Source organism: Macrobrachium nipponense, chromosome 39, assembly GCF_015104395.2.
Source record: "Macrobrachium nipponense isolate FS-2020 chromosome 39, ASM1510439v2, whole genome shotgun sequence".
NCBI lineage: Eukaryota > Metazoa > Arthropoda > Malacostraca > Decapoda > Palaemonidae > Macrobrachium > Macrobrachium nipponense.
This window is the reverse complement of record NC_061099.1, coordinates 39922059-39946805: the sequence shown is the minus strand read 5'-3', so window position 1 is coordinate 39946805 and position 24747 is coordinate 39922059. Positions and strand designations below refer to the sequence as shown.

Genomic DNA, 24747 nt, shown 5'->3' with positions numbered 1-24747 from the left:
ATATATATATATAATATATATATAGATATAATTATATATTTTATATAAAATATAAAATATATATATAATATAGTATATATCTATATATTATATATCTATATATATTATAATAATAATAATAATATATCTAATATATATATATATATATATATATATATATATATATATATATCTATATCTATATATATATATATATATATATATAGATATAGTTATATATATTATATATATATATACTATATATATATATATATATATATATATATATATATGTGTGTGTGTGTGTGTGGGTGTGTGTGTGTAAATAAATAATAATAATAAGAATAATAATAATATCTTTTATTTCGGTTCAAGACCATATACAATGAACATACAAAATACACAGTAACATTCACAATCTAGATATATGAGTCAACATGATAGGAAAAATTAGTAATCGGCACTTATCCACAAAATAGCTGAGGTAGCATAAAAGATAATAATTATAATACTGGTAATAGTAATAATATTAGTGAGGAAAAAAAAAATGCATTGAGAGTTATAACAGTTAGAGCACAAATTATATAGCTTAAATTTCACTAGAGAACCTTAGATGGTTTACAAGTAGTCTGGTCCCAGAGGGCTAAAAATAAAAAACATAAATTGAATGTATATATATATACATATATACACACATACACATATACATACATACATACATCATATACGTATTATACATACATACACACACATATATACACATATATTATATACATACTATATACACATATACATACATATATATATACATATATACATATATATATATATATACTATATATATATATATATATATATATATATATACACATACACATATATATACATATATATATATATACACATACACACACATACACATATACATACATACACACACATACACATATATATACATATATATAAAACTTTAACTTGATAGTAATCACAGAAATAATGAAAAAATAAAATATCAGCTATAAATATAATAATGACAAAATCTGCAGATGACATCTTGCTAATACAGAGATTAAGTCCTTTACGGGACAAAGGCCTCATTTTCCCATCTTTCCCACAATTTAGATCTTCTTCTTGCTTCACTCCTTAGGATGCTTTGTATGAGCGAGTTGCCGCTGTTTCTCACTCGGGTTACCAGGCTGGACATTGTTCGCCTTACAATGATTTTTTAAATTGTCCAGGTGGTTTTTCTAAGAACATCTGTGTGGCGGAGTGGTAGCGTGGAGTGTTTGTGAGGCGTCTCAGAATGTCATTGTGCACAACAGTGATACGTCTCATGGTCTCTCGGGTATAGTTCGTCCAGAGGGAACACCCATAGATACTGTAACAGTACGAGCGGAAGAGCAGCAGTTTCACGTCTCGGTGACAGAAGGCAAACCTCCTTGCAATCATGTTGCCAGTTGCACATAGTTTACGACGCCTCTGTTCAATGTCTGCCGTATCTTTTAGGTCGTCGGTAATAATGTGACCCAAATACGGAAATTCGCGCACAAATTCCAGCCGATGGTTTCCGAGGAAAATTTGTGGTTCTGCAATATGCTTAAGCGATCTCGGGAGAAGCGACATGCACTGGGTCTTGGTTTCGTTGTAGATTATATCAAATTCCTCTGCATATTGGCGGCAAGTGTCGATGAGTCGTTGGAGGCCATGCACTGATGGGGAAATCAAAACCATATCGTCGGCGTAACAGAGGTTGTTTATAGTTGTTTCATTGACAGCATGGATCCGATTGGGAGTGAGTTCAGTTTGACATTCAAGGCATCTGTGTACGTATTAAACAGGTATGGAGAGAGAATGCCCCTTGCCGAAGCCCGTTTAGGGAGCCGAAGGTGTACGATAATACGTTGCCCCATTTGACACAGAATTGCTGTGTGGAGAACCAGCAATGTAAAATGCCAATTAGATATAGGGGTGTGCCCCTTTTATGCAGCTTCAGGAATAGCTTCAGGTAGTTTACTCTGTCAAATGCTTTTCTCACATCTACGAAACACAGGAAAACCGGAGATGCTGATGGTAGGGTAGTAGTTCAGCAATTCTTTCAGTAAGTAGATGCAGGTGTCGGTTGAGTGGTTTGCTTTAAACCCGAACTGGTTGTCAGTGGTGTGTAGAAAGGGGAGAAGTCTCACAAGAAGAACCGACTCAAGTGTCTTCGATGCGATCGTTGTGATTGCAATTGGCCGGTAGTTGCCAGGGTCAGCTGCATCCTTTAGCTTGTTTTTGATTAATGGTATCAAGTGAACTAAGAGTAGGGAGTCTGGAAGATACTGGTGAATTATGCACGCATTGAATAAGGCAGCTAGCAAAATGTAAATTATCGGATGGCAGAATTTGAAAGCCTCTGCGGGAAGACCATCACAGCCGGGCGATTTATTATTAGGTATGCTGTTTATGGCATCGCTGATGTTACCTGGCGTAATACGGTCTGCAAAATGAAATTGAATGTTGTCATTAAGGAGGTTATCCACCTCGCTTCGGGAATCCTGATCATTTATGCAATTCAGGATATTGTTGAAGTGATCACCCCAACATCCTTGCGATAGCCTCGTCTCCGACTGCTTCCCCTACTCTCTGTGATAGCTTTTTAGTTTTGGGATTTAAGGACTGGATATCTTTCCAAAGACGAGGGTAATCACCAGATTCTACGTTTCTAGACATTGCATCGGCTCTTAGTTGTTTTTCATTTAACCTGCAGTGCTTAAGAGCAAGTTTGAATTGCGCTCTCGCCTGCCTCATTAGTAATGCAGTGTGTCCTTCCCTCGGGCTGCCATTTTGCCTCCACAGTAAAAATATTTCTCGTGAGTATGTATACAGATCCTTAACCAAGTCATTCCAACCAGGTATATTACGAGAATTACCTTGACGAAATCTAAAGGCAGTCCTGCCCGAAGCAAGCATAGCGGAGATTATGTTCGAATAGAATTCATTCAGATCCCTCTTGTGGTGGTCATTTCTACATTTTGTGTTGGTACACAGTAAGGCGTCAGCCGGTTGAAATATTGACCGCAACTTGGTTTCCGTGGTCGCCCTAAAGTCTCTGGCTTTCTGTTGGTTTTTAAACTCCCAGTTAACCGCTGGAGGGCGGTCAGTTAGTGGGTTCACGGTAGGGAGGGATGGGGTACTGAATGACACCTGTAATGGGATGTGATCGTAGCCCGTTGCAAGATCGTAGCGAATATTGCAGGTCATAATAGAATCATGAAGTTGTGGAGATGTGATGCAGTGGTCAGCCAGGAGGTTGTAATTGCGTCCGCTCTATTATGTACATATGAGTAGGAGGAGGGAGGGAGGAGCATTACATCGCTAATTTGGAGAGCATGATTTTGACAGAAGCGAGTAAGTTCATTATAAAATTGTTTTGTGGGGTGAGAATTAAGGTCCCCTATTATACAAATATGATCAGCAGTTGAATCTTGAATAATACTGTGTAACTCCCCTAGGATCATGCAGTAATGATCAAAATTATTGTTATTTTCCCATGGCATATAAACATTAATTATTAGGATTTTAAGAGTTCCCTACTGTCACTTGAAGCCCAAGCAATCTGTCACTCCTGTAGGTCATCACCTTTATCATATTGTCTAACGATTTGTGCCACAGGAAAGAAAGTCCCCCTTTCGGACGACCGGCTATGATTTGATCTGTAACTTGCATCGATGAAGTCGAGAAGGTTCTGAAGTCTTCATGAATTGAATCGCAGATGGCAAGGTCATGAGGCCAGAGGAGCGTTTCTTGCAATGCAATGATGCCGTTGAAATTTTTGCAGAGCATGTTTAGGAGAGGAATGTTCCGCTTGAGGCCAAAAATATTCCAAGAGATTATGTTTAATGTATCCATGGCTACTCACGAAGATGGGAGATGAATGCGCTGATCATTTGGGTGGATGGGGGGTTATCCAGGGGGAAGTGGGCAGTTCACTCGCCGTGGGCGGTTGGCTGGCACTTGCGGTGGAAATGACCCTGGTTGGAGTGACAGTAAGTTCCCCTGGGGGTGGTTGGTCCCGGATTAGGTTATATCTTGAAACTAATATATTAGGACCGAAATTCTCGCCTTTAAGAACGTCGAGGTGTTGAAATAGGCAGGTAATCCTGTAGGCCACTTTATGTTTATTTCTACATGGGAGTTCGTGAGAGATAAGTGGGTCAGAGCCAGTGAGAAACTTGACTCTCTCCACTATGGCGTCTAGCGTCACCGATGAGCGCAGATTGTGAATTGCTACATGACATCTCTTCTCATGTGTCGGGCGAGGTGCAACTCGAATGTTGGGCTCCGGTCTAGCGGCCAAACGAGAGGATCTTCTCTTCTTTCTACTTGTTTGTATCTGCCAGCCGCTAGACCCCTCAAGATCACTCTCATCTGCATCTACGATGGGGGTTGGCGGGGAGAGATAGGGTGGGGAGGATCACAAGGGCTGGTAATCATCACCGGAGGTCTATCTTCCACCGGAGGCACTGGAGAGGGAGGGGAGGTTGGGGGACCAACTGTCTCCTCAGAACGGCCTACAGGTGAAGGGGGCACTTCCGTGTTGCTGGGTTTAGGCGTAGGAAACAAAAACTGGATGCCGCATTCATAGGAGTTTGGTGGCTATCTGTGCGATTGTCAATCGATCCCTGCACTCCTTTGATCGCATCCCAGATCCGTGTGAGATCATTTGATTCCACCGTTTTAAGACTGTCTAGGGAATCCTGCAGTCCTTTGATCACGTCCCAGATTCTTGATAATTTATCATTTGTCTCCTCGATTTTTTCTGAGTTTTTTCCATTATTTCTGAGAGGGATTTTTGCTGTTTTGAAGGCATTTTCTGCCGTGTGGTACACCGCGGGTAGGCTTAGGTCAGCGGGTTTCCCCTTGGAGGCAGATTGTAAGGGTCATCGGCGTAGATTTCCACCGAGCAGGTCCTTAGCCACTTAGTGATATATGATATTTTTTTGTGAGAGGACAAGTTCTTCGCAGATCGCTCCTTGAGAATGCTCTCTGGTATCAGATCTTTGCATTTCGTATATGCAACGTTGATTTCCTCATCGGAGAAGGCATCACTGACAGATTGAATAGCGGACTCGACGTCGGAACGGTTCGATTGGTATAGGGTAAAATACAGACAATTGTTCGCGAGTACGGAACTTGTGTGTGGGGCACAGGCACCGGTAGGTGCCTGGGTCACTTGCGCAACGGTTGGAGGTTGGTCGGATGACATTTTTGTGGTAAGGGAAGGGCCAAGCACTAACACATACACTGCATTCTTTTTACCCATTTAGGGAAATGAAATTTCATCGAATTAATTCTAAATTTTCTAAATTTTCTACTGAATTTTGATTAACCCCCCCGCCTCTCTCTCTCTCTCTCTCTCTCTCTCTCTCTCTCTCTCTCTCTCTCTCTCTCATGTTGCCTTCTGTTTTTCACATCTATAACACTGGGAAAAGATAACAAATGAGTGTAGATTTTGAAAATTCAAAATTAGTTAATATGATAGCTCACGAAAATAGTAATTAAAAACACTTAGAAGTAAAAACAGCATTAAGAAATGTATGTATGTATGTATGTAACGATAATTGAGGTAGGGCTTCAAAGGTGATGGTATTACTAAATAGGACTTATTATTTATTGATCAAAATAGCCATACGAACGAAATTACTTTTCCAACGAATCAACGTTTCACGAAGTTATCTCTCCTTTCTTGGAAGAAATGAGTCTTCGAATAACATGAAAAAAAAATGGAGAGATGTTCATTCCTTCAAAAACTTTCCCCTGGAACATCAGTGACATACGGAGGAATGTAGAGAATTCCAGATCTCAGAGGTGTGGGTTACCCAAGATCAAGGTAAAAAAGTTGAAAAAGTTTATTTGTTCTTTTAACAATCTCCATAGCTTACTTATATAAGTGAAAAAAATCCTGAAGTGTATTAGAATTTAAAGATGATACAGGGAAAAATACTTATAAGATTTTACTATACTTACACACCCTACACAATCTCCATAGCTTACTTATAATAAGTGAATAAAATCATGAGATGTATTAGCATTTAAAGATGAAACAGGAACAAATACTTATAAGATTTTACTATACTTACACACCCTTAACAATCTCCATAGCTTACTCAGAAGTGAATAAAATCACGAAGTCTATTAGGCTTTAAAGATGATACAGGGAAAAATACTTACAAGATTTTATACTTACACAATCTGGAAGTACCTCCATTCATATCTTTCTTCCATCTTCCTATCCTTTCATAGTGCAATTGCTTTGAGGTTTTCCTCCTGTTACACCTTTCATACCTACCCATCCTCAGATTCCTTTCCAATCTGAATGACCACATAGGTCCCAGTGCTTGGCGTTTGGCCCTAAACTCTTTATCCCATTCCATTCTAATATAAAAAGAATGCATCTTGTTCCCAGGCGTTTCCCAACTCATGGCTCTGAAAGGGCGTCATCTGAATGTGGGTGCGGATATCTGGGTGCCGTGGGTGGATCTCCAGAGTGGAGGGGATGGGAGACTGTCTCCCTCCGGAGTGGCTGCGGAGTTCTTCGACATCATTGCCAACAAGCTGAATTTCACGTAAGCTGACATAGCCAGGCCCGTACCCACAGATTTTTTTTTTTTTCCCCCTTTCTTTCATAATGGGTGGGGGGGGGGAGGAGGTGGTCTTTTTCCCAAAACTAGGCCTATTCTTCAATAACCGTCATTGGATCTTATAGGTATAAACAAGAATAAATACTTGAAAAATAATGTTATTTTAGTTATATTAAGAAGAAAAACTGGGTATGCGGTCTATGCCCTTCTACCCGATTAGATGTTATTCAAAGTACTGACTTTGGTTGACTGAATTTTACTTATATTGTTGTTAAGTTTGCACTGAAATTCAAAAATATATTTCTTCAGTTTTATTTGATTGATTCATTTGAAATTTGACGACACTGCAAATTTTCTGACCAGATTATCGTACCACAGCTTTAAAGTTATCGTTTCTCTACTAAAATCATTGAAAAATATGGTGGCCTATATAGTAATCCTATTATCCTCAAAGCGATATGTGATATTATATGCATAGAATGAGTGGTTTTATTATGCTTTTGGACTAATACCTAAAATGGTACGAACGTCCACAAAGCGATAAGTGATATTATATGAATAGAATGAGAGGTTTTATTACTTTTAGACTAATACCTAAAATGGCACACATGTCTACAAAGCAATATGTGATATTATATGCATAGAATGAGTGGTTTCATTACTTTTAGAATTATACCTAAAATGATACCTACGTCCACAAAGCGATATGTGATATTATATGCACGGAATGAGTGGTTTCATTACTTTTAGACTCATACCTAAAACGGTACCTATGTCCACAAAGCGATATGTTGTATTATATGCCTAGAATGAGTGGTTTCATTACTTTTAGAATTATACCTAAACTGATACCTACGTCCACAAAGCGATATGTGATATTATATGCATAGAATGAGTGGTTCTATTACTTTTACTGTTGTTAAATGAGTTCTCTTTTAACACAGATACACACTGACGATGCCAGCCGATAGGGAATGGGGTCGTGGTATGCCCAACGGCTCCTTTACCGGAATGCTTGGCATGTGCCAAAGACGAGTATGTATCAGCTGTTTTGATCTACTTCCTAGACATCTTTATCTCGCTGTCCAACCCCTCCAACTCCTTCTTTTCATTATCTAACAGGGCTGAATAGCCGGAAGTGCACAAGTGCTGGATTTGACAGCCTGACTTTCAAAGAGTACCATTTCAAGCGACTTAGACTCATAGAGAAGTGATAACATTCTTTTTTTTTGTAAACATTTGACGGACGAATAATACTGATCAAAGTTATGATTAAATTCAATTATGGAGTTGCCAAGGTAAAATATGAGTTTAACGAATCATAAGCAGCAAATATTTTGCGTTCAATCCGAGATGCCAAGAATAATTATAGACCTACATAATCGCTCAGTCGTGAAAACCGTACAAGACTCATGCGCCGTTTTCACCGCTGACTGTTTGTACTAAGTCCATTATAATTCATAGCAACTCTGATTAACACACGTTTCAAAAAACACATAAGATCCGTAACTTGTAATTCGTTAAGCTTTTATTACATATTACTAACTTCATGACTGAACCTGGACATATCTATCAAGTCAGAGATATTATTCATCAAACTATTAACGAACGCATGATTCCCAACCTCTGAGTTGCTCAGAAAGTTTGTTGCAAACCTCCTGTATGCGAATTCTGCATCAAATTTGTTATCACATCTTAAAATTCAGGGTAACCAAAGAACCTCGTAAGGCTATGAAAGCTTTTTAAAATTAGAGTCAAGACAATTAGAGGGAAGGAATTCCACTAGTCCTAAAGTGACGGACTGCGTATGCTCCTTGCAGTATGTAGATGATTTTAAAATGCTTAGTGTACTGTATACTTATTATATCGTAAATGAACCCAGCGTCTTGTTGCTGTTTCAAAATGATAGTTGCAATGAGTCTGCTTCCACTCTCTCTCTCTCTCTCTCTCTCTCTCTCTCTCTCTCTCTTTGTATATATATATATATATATATATATATATATATATTATATATATATATATATATTCATCGAGCTACAAATGTCCTTTAATATTCAATTCACTCTACCTAGGAATTAATATATTTTCATATATATGTTAACCGAATGGGAATTATTTTAGTTGATAATAATTTCGTAGAGTGAATTAGATATTAAAGGACATTTTGTAGCTCGATGAATGTATATGAATCACGGTGATGTGATAAGAATTCCTATATATATATATATATATATATATATATATATATATATATATATATATATATATATTATATATATATATATATATATATATATATATATATATATTATATATATATATATATATCGAGCTACAAATGTCCTTTAGTATCTAATTCGCTCTACCTCGGAATTAATATATTTTCTTATATGTTTAACCGAGGGGGAATTTATTAAGCGATAATAGAATTGGCGGCCGACGGGCACGAACCATCGACCTCTCAATTCCAGGACTGGCAGTGAAGCCTTAGCCCACCCGCCACCGCAAGAGATATAAGTTTATGCCGCCTCCCATCTCAAATACCTGCCGCGCTCAGGTATTTTTTTGTTTTGGAGACTGCATCAAGCCCATCTCGTCCTCGGTAGCGTGGTAGTGCTTTTGCCCGCACGTAGTCATTATATAAGTCATATCACATTACCGTGATTCATATACATATATCGAGCTACAAATGTCCTTTAATATCTAATTCGCTCTACCTCGGAATTAATATATTTTCATATATGTTTAACCGAGGGGGAATTTATTAAGCGACAATGGAATTGGCGGCCGACGGGCACGAACCATTGACCTCTCAATTCCAGGACATTTGTAGCTCGATATATGTATTATATGAATCACGTAAATGTGATATGACTTATATATATATATATATATATATATATATATATATATATATATATATATGTGAGGCCTAGGGTTTTTGATTAATAATATATTGTCCATGTGTTCCCTATGACCTATGGAATGTGGAGAACAGTGCAGAGGTAACGACCTGAGAGTAGCTGAACAATGAGTTTCTATGGGTGACGTGAGATAAAAATGATTAGTTAGACAAGTCAATGTACTGAGTTTATTAACTCTTCTCGAAGTGCCTTTGTGGAACTGGATGCAGCTAGAACCGTGAGGCGCTAACGAACTGTGCGTTCGTATGTGCGTGTGCGCCTCTTTCTGTTAAAAGAGTGTCATACCCAAGCCTATGGGAGGATTTTGACAAAGGGTCTTCAAGTGACAGGCAAGATGCCGTGGCGTTCGCCGGGGAGTTTTTGTGACATAGTGTTTAAGTGTCCAGTTGCTTGGGTAAGTGTTGAAGTGCTTTAGCCAAAGACTGGCTTGTTGTCTGTTTGACATTTTTATGATAATATCCAATATTTAACCTCTGTCTGTTAAACTTGTGTGTGTACTTACCGGGATGTGTTCTGTGTCTTTGAAACAGACGATTCTGGTACTTCTGGCAGTTCCCAGATGGGTGTAGACTTTTTTTGGTGACTAATGATTACTATCAGACACTGTACTATTTGGGTTTTTTTGAGTTAGTCTGTAAGACTGGATTACTTGATTGACTGATTTATTTATTCGTTGTTAATAAACGTTAATGTTATGATGCAACTCTCTCATTTTCATTACCTGTTAGAATGGAGAGAAAGAGGTGGAGAGAGAGAGAGGTGTCGGTGCTAGAGAGAGAGAGAGATTCCTTGGAGGGATTGCCGAGAGAGAGAGAGAGAGGCTATGTGTAACACTGTGTGTGGGTTTGCCTTCCGCTCGTGTCTCACGCTTACCTAATGAATATATGGGGGGGAATTCCCCCATTAACATATATATATATATATATATATATATATATATATATATATATAATATATATATTATATATATATATATATATATATATATATATTTACATGCACAATAATGATTTACTCTCCCAGGAAATTGATATGGCACTAGGACCATTCGTCGTGACGTACGAGAGAGCGAAAGTGTTGGACTTCTCGCTGCCTCTGTTCGTAGATAGCTACGCAATCTTCCTGCCGCGCCCGCGAGCGCGAATGGAGGGAGACCTCTCCGGCATCACCAGACCTTTTGCTTGGCAGGTTTGTGGGAAAAAAGTTTTTATTTTTTTTTTTTTATTCTCATTAGGAAAGGTATTTAAACGCAATCAATGGACTAAGTTTATTGGCAGGTTTGTGGCAAAAAGTTTTTATTTATTTATTTTATTTATTTATTTTCTCAATAGCAAAGGTATTCAAACGCAATCAACGAACAAAGTATATTGGCAGGTTTGTGGAAAAAAGTCCTTATTTATTTATATATTGTTTTTAAATTCTCAATAGCAAAGGTATTTAAACACAAAGTATATTTTTCACATCACAGCTTTTCCAGAATTCATGGCACCGTAAACTCATGGTGGACACTCTCCGTATATATATTTCTCTCTCTCTCTCTCTCTCTCTCTCTCTCTCTCTCTTCCCCCCAGGTATGGGTCGCCATTATTGTCTCGGCCTTCTTTTGGTTAGCGACTGGATTCATCATGAGTTACGTTTCTCGCAAAGGAATGACTGAGGGAAACGGTTCAGGTGTCAAGGATGGTGTTAAAACTACTGGAAAATCATCTTGGAGACTTATCGGTAAAAGTGAATGAATGAATTTATCTATCTATTTACTTTTATCTATCTATCTATCTATCTACCTATCTATCTATCTATCCATCTATCTATCTATCTCTTTTTCTCTATCTATCTATCGATCTATCTATCTCATTATCTATCTATCCCTGTCTATCAATCTACCTATCTATCTACCTATCTATCTGTCTAATTTTCTATCTATCTATCTATCTATCTATCTATATATCTATCTATCTATCTATCTTTTTATCTATCTATTTATCTATATATCTGTCTGTCTATCTATCTAATTTTCTTTCTATCTATCGATCTATCTATCTATCTATCGACTATCTATCTATCTATCTATCTCCTTATTGATCTATTTATTTATCTCCCTGTCTATCTATCTATCTATCTATCTATTTATCTTTTTCCCAATCTATCTGTCTCATCATCGATCTATCTATCTGTCTATCTATCTAATTTTCTTTCTATCTATCAATCTATCTATCTCTCTCCCTATCTATCTAGCTATCTATATATCCCTGTCTATCTATCTATCTATCTATCTACCATCTGTCTAAATCTCTATCCGTCTATATATTTGTCTATCTATTTATTTATCTCTGTCCCTGTCTATCTATCTATCTGTTTCTCTACATGTCTCTATATTTGTCTATCTATCTATTTATCTCTCTCCCTATCTATCTATCTATCTATCTATCTATCTATTTGTCTATTTATCTATCTATCTGTTTGTCGGTCTATCTGTTTATCTCGCTACCTTACTATCTATCAATCTATCTATCTCTTTCCATGTCTATCCAGCTATTTATCTCTCTTCATGTCTATCTATTTATCTATATATCTATCTGTTTATCTGTCTGTTTATCTCTCTACCTCTCTGCCTATCTAGCTATCTATCTATTTACCTATCTATATTATTTTCAGTCTCTCATACCTGTGGTAGGGGTGTAAGAATACTACCAAATTGGTATGTTGATCGTCCACCCTCCAATCATCAAACATACCAAATTACAGCCCTCTAGCCCCAGTAGTTTTGATCTTATTTAAGGCTAAATTTCCGTATGTCGGTCCGCCCTCAGAGCTTAAAAATGACTGAGGCTAGAGGGCTGCAAATCGGCATGTTGATCACCCATCCTCCAATCATCAAACATACCAAATTGCAGCCCTCTAGCCCCAGTAGTTTTTATGTTATTTAAGGTTAAATTTTTGTATGTCCGTCCGCCATCAGATCTTGAAAACTACTGAGGCTCAAAGGCTACAAATTGGTATGTTGATCATCCACCCTCCAATCATCAAACATACCAAATTGCAGCCCTCTAGCCCCAGTAGTTTTTATTTGATTCAAGGTTAAAGTTAAGCCATGATTGTGCGTCCGGCCACTGGCGGATCCAGAAGCATAATTCTTCTTCTTTCCAGTCTCAACTACCGTGCAAACAAAAACCTCGTGGCGAATCTTCTTGGCTGCCTGGATATTGTCCGACATGATCCTGAAGATGGCCTACAGCGGCGTGCTGACATCTCTGTTGGCAGTTCCCAAAGTCAACATACCAGTGAATTCCTTGCAAGACCTCGTTAACTATGGAAAAAGATCCCGTGGGCATTGAAAAGGGGGGGACTTCTTTTGCATCAGCTGTTCTCGGTAATTTGGGAACTGAAGTACTTAAAAAAAAAAAAAAAATAATAGTAAAAGAATTTAGCTGCGGTTATTTCATCTCCTTTCAGTTTTTCTTGTATACGATAATTTTAGCATTATGCTTTGATGTTGTGTTTAAATTTGGCCTGTAAATTTGGTTAGCAATCGTCTTCGCATACATGCCAGTCTTACTGAGGATTGTGCATCATTACTAGCAAACATATGTATACAGAAATTATGTACGATAAATTCATTGAGTAACTAAGTCTACGGGCACAACCAGCCTCGTTTCACGGGAAGAACCAGCTCCGTTTCAGCGAGTCCCTTCTCACCCCCACCCCCATCTGAGGTGGGGGGGAGTTAGGATAAAACCTCATTATAAACCATCTCAGGGGTCCCCACTATAACCTTGCCAAGTTTCATGTCCATCTCACCAGCCAAATTGGCCGTGATTGAATGACACGACGGACGGAGAGACAGATATTACGCCCATTATAGTAAGATTATTATTATTATTATTATTATTATTATTATTATTATTGTTATTATTATTATTATCCATAAGATGGTACCTATTCATTTGGAACAAGGCTAAAGATACCATTGACTTGAAATTCAAGCTTCCAAAGAATATGGAATCCATTTGAAAGCAGTATCAGAAGACAAAGGGAAATACGAAAGAATAATACTATTCTTTTAAAACAATGATTAATTACCTGATATTAATGATTGCAACTACGATAGTAAAATTTACGACATCAATCGCAACTTTCTCTTCTAATTGCGAATCTCCAAGAATAAGAATCTTCTATAAAATTATTAATTCCTTGGCACTATTGTACTTACGACAAAAAAAATTAATTTGCGACATCAATCGCAACTTTCTCTTCTAATTTCACACCTCCAAGACCTAAGACAATAGATTAATTTACAATATTAATCTGAACTTTCTCTTTTAAGTTCGATTCTACAAGAATAGTATTCGTTTTAAAAAAATTTTTAAGATTGTTAATTACCTATTATTGATTGTAACTACGACGATACATTAATTTATATTAATGGAAACTTCATATTCTAATCTCGCAACTCCAGGAAGCCAAAAGAGGGTTATGCATCTATTATCATTGATTATAAATACGACAATACATTAATTTATATTAATGGAAGCTTCCTACTCCAATTTCGCAACTTCAGGAAGCCAAAAGCGGGATATACAAGAAGATTACTGACGGAGGGATACTGGTAACCAACGCCTACGATGCCAGGATTCGAGTAAAGAAGGAAGGGCTGGCTGTCATCTGTGATATCTTATCCATGAAAAAGGTATAGAATGTTTTCTCCTTTTTTTTAAGAATATCATTTTCATTATATTTACTTCTACATATCTAATTTGCTCTCTGCATACATGCGACTTTATCACAATGAAAGAGACTGCTCTATAGGCGGATAGAGAATCAGATGAGACAATAGTAGTTTCACATCAACCGTGCATTTGATGTCTAGGCCCGTCCCTTACTGCGCTCCTGATTGGCTGTCGATAAGCCAATCACAGGGCTGGAAACTCTCCTCAGTCTCTCTCGAGAGTTCACAAGAGCAGGATGTATGTTCCACCTCTCCTGAGGGATACGTTTGAAAGACGTATCCCTCAGTAAAGGTGGAAGATACATCCTGTCTCTGTGAACTCACGAGAGAGACTGAGAGTTTCCAGCCCTGTGACTGGCTTATCAACAGCCAATCAGGAGCGTCGTAAGGGACTGGCCTAGGCATCAGATGCACGCTTGATGTGAATCTACTATAGTCTTAACTGATTTGCATCCGGTAACATTAAGCAAGATAGGTGCGCAATATAATTGTTAAGATTATTAAGATGTACGCTGTTGAGTCTACAGACAATTTAAATCACTAGATGAAATTATCATATATGATTTACCTCAGGATTTATAACAATAAATAAAACATATACCAAAGAATTTCTGACGAGAAATGAAATACGTAGGCCACCACAGATTTCTAACAATAAAGCACATAATATCCACAGAAAAACTGACAGAAAATAAACTTGCACGACAGAAATTCTGCCATAAAAAAAAACATATCTATACCTGAGAATTTCCGCTAAAACATAAGAAAAATAAAAAGCATAAAGCATATACCACAGAATTTCTGACAAGAAATAAAATACATAGACCACCACAGAATTTCTGACAAATAATACAGCATATATCACATAAAAACTGACAGAAAATAAAACTTGCACGACAGAATTTCTGCCATGAAAATAAAACACACACCGTAGACTTTTTTTCTGTCAATAACTATGGGCATTCTTCCAGGTTATGAGTGACGATTTCAGTGAAACGGGACAATGTAATTACTACATATCCGAAGAGTATATCAAGTCTGCTCCCATTTCATATGCTTTTCCAAAGGGCAGCTACCTGGTTCGGCATTTTGATCAGTGGTAAGCGGTCTGTTAATTTGGGGTAAATTCTTCCATTAGTTTTTTAAGTCTAAGATTGGAGAATAGGAATATGGGACATTCATTAACCAACTAACCTGCATTACACTGTATATTATATATATATATATATATATATATATATATATATATATATATATATATATATATAGCTACAAATGTCCTTTAATATCTAATTCGCTCTACCTCGGAATTAATATATTTTCCATATATGTTTAACCGAAGGGGAATTTTTTTAGGCGATAAGAGATTTGCCGGCTGACGGGCGCGAACCATCAACACCTTCAAATCCAGGACGACAGTGAAGCCTTAACCCACCCCGCCACTGCAAGCGGCATAAGTAACATATATGAAAATATATTAATTCCGAGGTAGAGCGAATTAGATATTAAAGGACATTTGTAGCTCGATATGTGTATATGAATCACGGTAATGTGATATGACATATATGTATATATATATATATATATATATATATATATATATATATATATATATATATACTTTTATGGCAAAGTTTTTCGTCCATCAATTGAATTTGGAAGACAGAAGATTAAAAAAATATTGTCAAACTATTAAGAAGCCGATCAGCAACCAAAAAGAGCAATAGAATTCAACAAAATCTGCATCTATATATATATATATATTAGTATATAATATATATATATATATATATATATATATATATATATATATACTTAATTGAAAAAAAGAAGAAGACTGCGTGTGAATGCAATGATTTTAAATTTGCACTGGTCCACGCAAAATATTTTGACCAAGGTTTCACAACGAAATAAAAACAATTCCAAGTTCTCACTAATTCATCAAAGTTACTCTTTGGTAACTGTGGCATTTCCTAACAATTCCAAGATCTCGCTAATTTTCTTTGGTAACTGTGGCATTTCCTAACAATTCCAGGGTCTTGCTTATTCTCTTTGGTACTGTGACATTTCCATACAATCCCAAGGTCTTGCTAATTGTCTTTGGTAACTGTGGCATTTCCTAACAATTCCAAGATCTCTCTAATTGCCTTTGGTAACTGTGACATTTCCTAACAATTCCAAGATCTCCCTAATTGCCTTTGGTAACTGGGGCATTTCTCAACAATTCCAAGATCTCGCTAATGAATTCATGCAGCTGTCTATGGCTTTATTTTTAAAAAGATTTAGACGTCGTCATTAAAACTTAACTTGCTATGATACTTCTCTCTCTCTCTCTCGCTTACATGAACAACACAAAGGATGGGCCCACTTCAAGAATCAGGCCTCATCAGCCGGAAAGGTGTTGGAACAGACCAGAAAATGCAACAGCCTGTTTGGTCAACCTGGGAAGGAGGGTAGCAATGTCCCACTGGTACTTTCGTTGATGGATCTCGCTGGGACATTTGGCGTTTTTGCTGGAGGTAGGAAGCAGATGATATTTCGTTTACGCTTACTCGGGGAGTAAGCCTACAAACTGCCAATGTTTTGTTGTTGTCGTTTTGGGGGAGGGGGGTCGGGGGGGGGGGAGGGAGGTAGGAGAGGTCTTTGGAAAAGCCTAGAAGGATCTGAAAAAGGTGTTTTGCGTTGAGTTATAGATAAAGGAATATTAGGATAGGATATTTATGATTTATTTATTAGAATGAAAATGTAAAACATAAAATAATATGCATCTTAAACAGTGCAGAAAAATTATTTATAATAAAATAAAGCGTATTTATTCTTATTTTCGTTGTTGAAACGACGCTCTATTTGACCGTAGGTTTTACCACGCGTTCTCGAGTAAGCTGGAGGGCGGATCACGCCTTGTTTTATCTTTTCTTGAAAGTGGCCCCCAGGAAATTTCCGGGGTCGTTATTTAGGACTAATATTTCTTAAGGGTCATTATCTTTATGATATTGACAGTCTTTTGTTTATGTTTACTCAGTCCTCCCCAACGGCCTTGTGGTACTAAACACACCTCTGAAAAGGTGAATACATACCGGGTTAAAATTTCACCCTTGGGGGTCACTTTCTAGGAAAGATCTCTCTCTCTCTCTCTTTTTATAAAATTTTCATATTGTGAATTATACCTAATTATAATTTCTTTTATGAGTGAATTAGAAACTATATATATATATATATATATATATATATATATATATATATATATATATATAAATTTATGTGTGCCATAAGTACAATAAGACCAATTTCATGAGATTATGAACATTATCTAATGATTTGTTTTCGAAATTAATTGGAAAATAATATCAACCTGTTGAAAATAATTGTAATATAGAATGGTGTTTGTTTTCATAGGTAAATAATATATATATATATATATATATATATATATATATATATATACATATGTTTATGTACCTTAATGCCAATAATATCACTTTCATAAAATTTTAGGCTTAGAGAAATTTAGACGTATTTTGTTTCCCACCATCATCGGTTCTGGCTGGAATCATCACTTTCACATTGGAAATGTTGGTAAAATGTTCAAAGTTCAGTGCAAAGAAGATGCCATTGGTTGAGAGGTAAAATGGTGAAAATTCACTCCAAAGATGTGATTGGGTTCGGAGGTAAAATGTTCAACATTCAGTCCCAAGAAGATAGCTGGGTTTAGAAATCATTCACTTAAGTCTAAGTTACAAATTGATTTGGCCCAGGAACTCTCTTAGCAGTAGCGGATATATATATACTATATATATATATATATATATATATATATATATATATATATATATATACATATATATATATATATGTATGTATATATATATATATATATATATATATATATATATATATATATATATATATATATAATTAATACACATGAATCCGAGAAATGTATGAAATTAATTGCTTCAAGTGTTGCTCAGAAATCTCATTAGAAGGTTTCTTGGCTTGGCTACCCACCCCACCTCAGCCACCCTAATTTGCCAGTATAATGAAAGTGCTTAATATGTTCTTACTTTCTCTTACTTTTTCTCTTTGGAAAAGCCTAAAAAGGTTTGAAAAATGTGTTTTGCGTTGAGTTAAAGATACAGGAATTTTAGGATAGGATATTTATGATTTATTTATTAGAATGAAAAGTTAAAAAATAAATAATGTGCATATTAAACAGTGCAGAAAAATTATTTTTAATAAAATATAGCTTATTTATTTTAATTTTCGTTGGCGAAACAACGCTCTATCTGACCGTAGATTTTAGCACACGCCCCGAGTAAGCTGGAGGTGGGATCACGCCTTGCTCTTTTTGATCCACTTTCAAATTCGTTTATTTACAGCACTTGACAGTTTCTTCATAAATCCACGTAAGCTCCAGTAAGTGTGGGAAGTATAAGTGGCTCTGGTATAGTTATATTCCCAAAGCTGTATATAATCTAAGATTAAGGTGACTTTGTAAAGAAACAATCATATTAATAGACTTTCACATTAACATGGAATTAATTGTTGGCAAAGCCACAAGTGATAATAAGGCATCTTAGAGGAACACTTATAGGTATTTGAATATAATATTTTCAGTAAAGATTACCTGTTTATGTGCGTCTGTTAGAGGGGAAACTCAAGATTACTTCGAAGCACAAAACTAAGCGCTTATCAAGACGTATGAAATTAGTATAATTCAGTTCTGAAATTATTACAGGGAGTGAACGTTGTAAAACATGAATTGTTATGGATATAATGTGGAAACAAAAACCTCATCTGTCTTCTGATCAAGTTTATTTCTAAGAGGAAATCTCGTCAGCTTTCATGACTTTACAATAAATATGTCACATAGTATTTTGGGTTAATGTGTAACAGCGAGATGCAATTCGCTCGAAATAGTTCAATGTCTCGTTAAGACGACGTCTCCATTAAAAATGAGTATCGGGCATCTGTTAATCTACACTAAAGTCATGGATCTCCTTTGTTGTTTTCCATATAGAATTTTACAATGAACAGTTCAGTTAGAAATGACAGAGTGGCCAGAAGAAGTCCCAAGAGGGTTAAGATGAAGATCCCTTGCAAGTGGGTGACGGTGAGTGCCTGGTTAGCTGTATTTGTGGTACCGTCACTCTCAACAGCAATCGTGGAGGATGATCCTTCTTTATCCATCCTTTCCTCTTTCTTTTTTTGTTGCTGCCCTTCAAGTCTCGCTTCCTCTACTGTGTCAGCGCTCCACTTATTGTACAGACCTGCCTGGAAGGGTTGGAAGTAGCGATAAATACGACGTTAGGTAATTTTGTAAGGGCAATTATAAGTTTCAATGCATTTGTAAACATAGATCCAGCTGATATAAAAAGTTAAGTATATCTTAGTTTTACCAGACCACTGAGCTGATTATCAGCCCTCCTAGGGCTGGCCCGAAGGATTAGATATTTTTACGTGGCTAGGAACCAATTGGTCACCTAGCAACGGGACCTACAGCTTATCGTGGGATCCGAACTACATTATATCGAGAAATTAATTTCTATCACCAAAAATCAATTCCTCTGATTCCGTGTTGGCCGAGCCGGGAATCGAACTTCGGACCACCGGATTGGTGGCTGAGAGCGAAAACCATTTCTGATAATGAATAGGTTTAAATTTTGTCTTTTTTTTATTATATTAAACATTAGTATAGTGTGATAGATGATTATAATACTCCATGTACTAAACACACAGATACATTTTCTTTACGAGGGGAGACTGGCGTTGAGAGAACAGAATAGCAGTGTTCTTTTAAAGAAAACTGCTAATTCAGAACGATGAATATGACAAGACGATTACCTACCGCTAGCACAGCCATCATGAGGCTATCTATCTGCTCCCTGTAGGGAGCGTCGAAGGTCAACGGCCAGGCAGCCAACCCCGGCAGGATGTTCTGTCTGCCGATGTAGAGTCCTGTGCTGCCGTCAGATCGGGTGAAATACCTAGCGATGTTGAGCTGGATGAAGCGTCTCTCGTCCAAGAAAGCTTCCCTGTAAAAGAAAAGAAAGAAAAAATATGAGACATACATGGTTCAATGTCTCCCATTGTTCAGAAGGAGAAAGAGTTAAGTATATCTTAGTTTAACCTAATCACTGAACTGATTAACAGCTCTTCTCCTAGGGCCGGCCCGAAGGATTGGATATTTATTTAAGTGGCTAGGAACCAATTGCTTATACCTAGCAACGGGACCTACAGCTTATTATTGTGGGATCCGAACCACATTATTTCGAGAAATTAATTTCTAACCACCAGAAATAAATTCCTCTGATTCCACGTTGGTAGAACGGGGAGTCGAACTCGGACTACTGAATCGTTTCGGAAGGCGAAGAAATGTCTTCTGAATATTGGGCTATTAAACCCAGCACTGGGCCACCACTACCTTCAGCCGTTTAGTGTCTAAGGCAGTGAACAGAGGGAGCTGTCTGTAGTGGTTGGAAAGGAAGAGAAAAGATCTCCATAAAAATAGACAAGATGAAGGTAAAATGAAGGGGAAGGATCTCGAGGTAGGACTGGAAGAAAATGCCGCAGTTACACTATGAAGGGATCTTTCCCAGATAGTCAGATCCTCGCCTATCAATTCATTAGTCGCGAGTTCGACTCCCCGCTCTGCCAACGTTGAATCAGAGGAATTTATTTCTGGTGATTAGAAATTAATTTCTCGAAATAATGTGGTTCGGATCCCACAATAATAAGCTGTAGGTCCCGTTGCTAGGTATAACCAGTTGGTCCCTAGCCACGTAAAAAATATCTAATCCTTCGGGCCAGCCCTAGGAGAAGAGCTGTTAATCAGCTCAGTGGTTTGGTTAAACTACGATATACTTAACTCGTTCTCCATAGAATGAAGCTAAACGTAAACATCATTAAATATTTACCTGCTGTGAGAGGCTCTTTGCAAGCCTTCCAAGGCAGTCGGCCCAGTGTCCATTAATTGGGCAAGCGTTTTGAATTCTGGCGAACTAGATTGCTGGAAAAATGCCCGATATTCCCCTCCGTAAGGTGGCGAAGTGACTCTGCAACCAGACAATGATTCATTTAGCCATGTGCTTGAAAATATAAGTTTTTTTTAGATTAATTCAATTTTACTTCCTATAAATTAATTTCAGGACTTTTGGGGAATTATTCTGCTGGAAAAATTGGTAATGATTACACTTGACTTGAAAGTATAATATTCATCACTTTCCTAAACTAGGAAATTCCCTTGGCTCCTGCAGAAGGGCCCAGAGAAGGAGCCCTCAGTTAAACCTGGGTAACTGAGCCCCTTAGCTAAACCTCCCTAGCAGTACGTGAGGGCACCAAAAGGGGGCTACTGTGCTAAACGGGGAACCCTAGGCCCTCCAAAATCCTTTTCACATTAATGCTGGGCACACATACACATAAGACTAAACTTCACCGAAAGAATATTCCTCTTCGTTGACCAATAAATTCACCTGTCAGTAACCTTGATAAGCTCGCTAATCGTCTCCGCCCTTGGGGGGTATTTCGGAAGCGTCAGCCACGCCGTGAGGTTCCCTCTGTAAGCCGTTCCAATGATGAAGGTGAAAATGAGCCAGCAAGTCGACAAAACCTGGAAGGCATTGGCTGTGGATATCCTGCTTGCGAAAGACTGCGACAGCAAAGTGCCAATGACCATCTGCGTGATTGCGTCTAATTGAGCTATGAACTGCTGGTGACTTCCGTGACTAGCTCGGTCTACCTTTGAATGAAAAGAACAGTTATTTCGTTAAAATTTCTGGAGGAAAATATTTTTATTTAGTGATATTTTTATTGTGAATGCTCAGTGATGGAAATCCAGTCTTCGTGCTTGTTTTGAATGGATATGAAGAAGCCACTTAGTACGACTATATTTAAATGATTGAATATAGAACAGGAGCTTCTTTCAATCTTCTTTAATGTCCTCTTCAGCTGAAAAGGACCATAGTCAAGGTCGAAAGCTCCAGTTCTGTACTTCCTCGATTAAATTTGTCTTGTATAAAGTGGCTCTCTTTTCCATTGTTGAGTATATTCAGTGCTGAGTCAGTAAAACAACTATTAAGATAATGATATTTTTTTTCGTTAGTTGATTACACCAATGATCCAGGAAATAAAAAAAAATAAAGCAGAAATATATTTCGTATTGGCCTCTGGAATAACGGATCATTATAGCTAGTATTACCGACTCAGTGGTGTGGTCAGTATGGTCTTGGCCTGCCACCTCGGTGGCCGCGAGTTCGATCCTCGGACAGTATTGGCCTCTGGAATACCATGTACTAACAACGAAAAAATATCGGATCATTATAGCTAATATTACCGCCTCAGTGGCATTCCCTTGAAGGGTGAGAGGTGTGTATTTCTGGTGATAGAAGTTCACACTCTCGACGTGGTTCGGAAGTCACGTATAAAGCCGTTGGTCCCTTGCTGAATAACCAGACTGGTTCCATGTAACGTCAAATCACCATACAAACAAACAGACAATATAGCTAGTCTTTATAATGTATTTAAACTTACCACTAGTAACACGAGAGGGAAAAGGATGAGGACGATCAGTATGGACAGCCACACATTGTCCGCAAAGGGGTCATAGAGACTTTGCCACCTCGGCCTGAGGGCGGGCTTCGATGCGCAGAACACCATGGGCGCCAGTTCAAACGGGTACGAGTAGTCGTAACGGTCCATGCGTTGTGGAAACACGTAATGCACGATGGGGGACAGGAGGGCCTTCCGTTCGTGGACTTTGTTGGCGACCTGGATTCGTGGGATAGTGATCGGTTACATTTTATTAGAGAACTTTGACAACGAAAGGGTGGTGGCTGAACAAGGTCATTATGGGGGTCCTGGTGGAAAACGATTTGAGTGGGCAGCCATCATTGTAAAGCTAAATTAATTGCCATTACTTGATTTACCAGTAACTCTACTACTACAACTACTACTACTACTAGTGTTAATAATAGTTGTAATAATGATAATGATGCTACTATATAGTATAGATAAGAATAAAAACTGCTACTACTGCTGCTACTTATAATAATAATAATAATTGTAATAATGATAATGATGATAAGAAATAAAAACTGCTACTACTACTTCTACTACTACTACTACTACTAATTGTAATAATGATGATGATAACTATACAGTATAGATAAAGAATAAAAACTACAGCTACTACTACTGCTACTACTATACTATGATCATCATCATCATCATCATCATCATCATCATCATCAATATCATTAGCATTGATATTTTCATTATTTTTATTACCTAAACCTTTTTACCAATATATTACCAAATCAATCTTACTAAGACATTACGATGAGGGCCAGATGGGCCCCCACCCAATCACAATGGACCCTGGTGCATTGCACCCAATGCACCCCTACTATACTATGTTTTTTTTTTCATCTGTCCATCCGCCCTGTGGTGTTTTTGTATGGTAACACTGCGTCCCGGGCTTTAGATAGTTACGCGATGTGTAAGTTTTAGGTAAATAAAAGGATATCTGAGTGTACATTTGCAACTGAAAAGTCTTTTAATAATTCATGTATGCGAATTACACCGTTAAGGTTAATATTCGAAATAGGATATTATTATAATCGTTGAATGGTAAGCCGAATGTAAACTATCTAAAGAACGGGACGCAGTGTTACCATACAAATACACCACAGGCGGATGGACAGATGGAAAAAAACAGAGTATAGTTACGCCACTGCCTGGGCAGCTTAGTGAAAGTGCAATAACCCCTTATTTATGAATGAATTTGTGACATACTATCAATTGAAGCACTGTGAGTGATTCCGAAAATATAGATGAGTGAATTGAATTGAATCTAAAAATTTAGAGATTCAGAAAATATAGATGATTCAATTGAATTGAACTGAATATAAACATTTAGGCCAAAGGCCAAGCACTGGGACCTAAGAGGTCATTCAGCGTTGAAATGGAAATTGACAGTGAAAAGGTTTGAAAGGGGTAATAGGAGGAAAACCTGAAAGCATTTGCACTATGAATCAAGTGTTAGGAGAAGGTGGAAAGTGAGATGGAAGACGGAGAATATGAAAGGAGGTACAGTAAAAGGAATGAGAGGGGTTGCAGCTAGGGGCCGAAGGGACGCTGTAAAGAACCTTAAGGAATGCCTACAGTGCGCCGCATGAGGTCCACTGACGGAGTAAAATATAGATGATGAAGTACAGAGATCTAAATTTGGAACTGGGAGAACCCCCCCCCCCCCCTTGGTTGCATCAGGGACTATCAGTTAGAAGGGGCGTTGAACAGCAATATGAAGACATCAAGAAAATATAAAAAAACGGAAATTGAACAATAATAATAGCAATAAAAGACTGTAATACTTTGTATTGTTAAATTTGCATCATTGAGCATATAGATATTACATAATAAACCGTCAAAACTATCCTGGCCTTCTGTATCCTATCGGTAACAAGCGTTGCAATCGTTTATAGCGAAAAACTATCCT

General features: G+C 37.4%; 1 protein-coding gene across 1 annotated transcript; it reads right to left on the bottom strand.

Annotated features, from left to right (window-relative positions):
- Positions 1-19138: 19138 nt before the first annotated feature.
- On the bottom strand, positions 19139-21997 carry LOC135210558 (ionotropic receptor 93a-like). Its single transcript, XM_064243419.1, has 4 exons — positions 21725-21997; positions 21170-21307; positions 20101-20287; positions 19139-19526 (listed from the first exon to the last, which is right to left on the bottom strand). The coding sequence occupies exons 1-4, from the start codon at positions 21925-21927 to the stop codon at positions 19242-19244; spliced, it is 813 nt and encodes a 270-aa protein (XP_064099489.1). The 5' UTR covers positions 21928-21997; the 3' UTR covers positions 19139-19241.
- Between the last annotated feature and the right edge of the window lie 2750 nt (positions 21998-24747).

What these genes read in the sequence shown, in the direction of transcription:
- LOC135210558 (XM_064243419.1), bottom strand. Translation starts at nt 21,927, where the DNA reads ATGGTCATTGGCACTTTGCTGTCGCAGTCTTTCGCAAGCAGGATATCC. An exon ending in CAAAGAGCCTCTCACAGCAG is followed by an intron (nt 20,288 to 21,169) that starts GTAAATATTTAA and finishes TTTCTTTTACAG; the next exon opens with GGAAGCTTTCTTGGACGAGA. An exon ending in TCATGATGGCTGTGCTAGCG is followed by an intron (nt 19,527 to 20,100) that starts GTAGGTAATCGT and finishes CAACCCTTCCAG; the next exon opens with GCAGGTCTGTACAATAAGTG.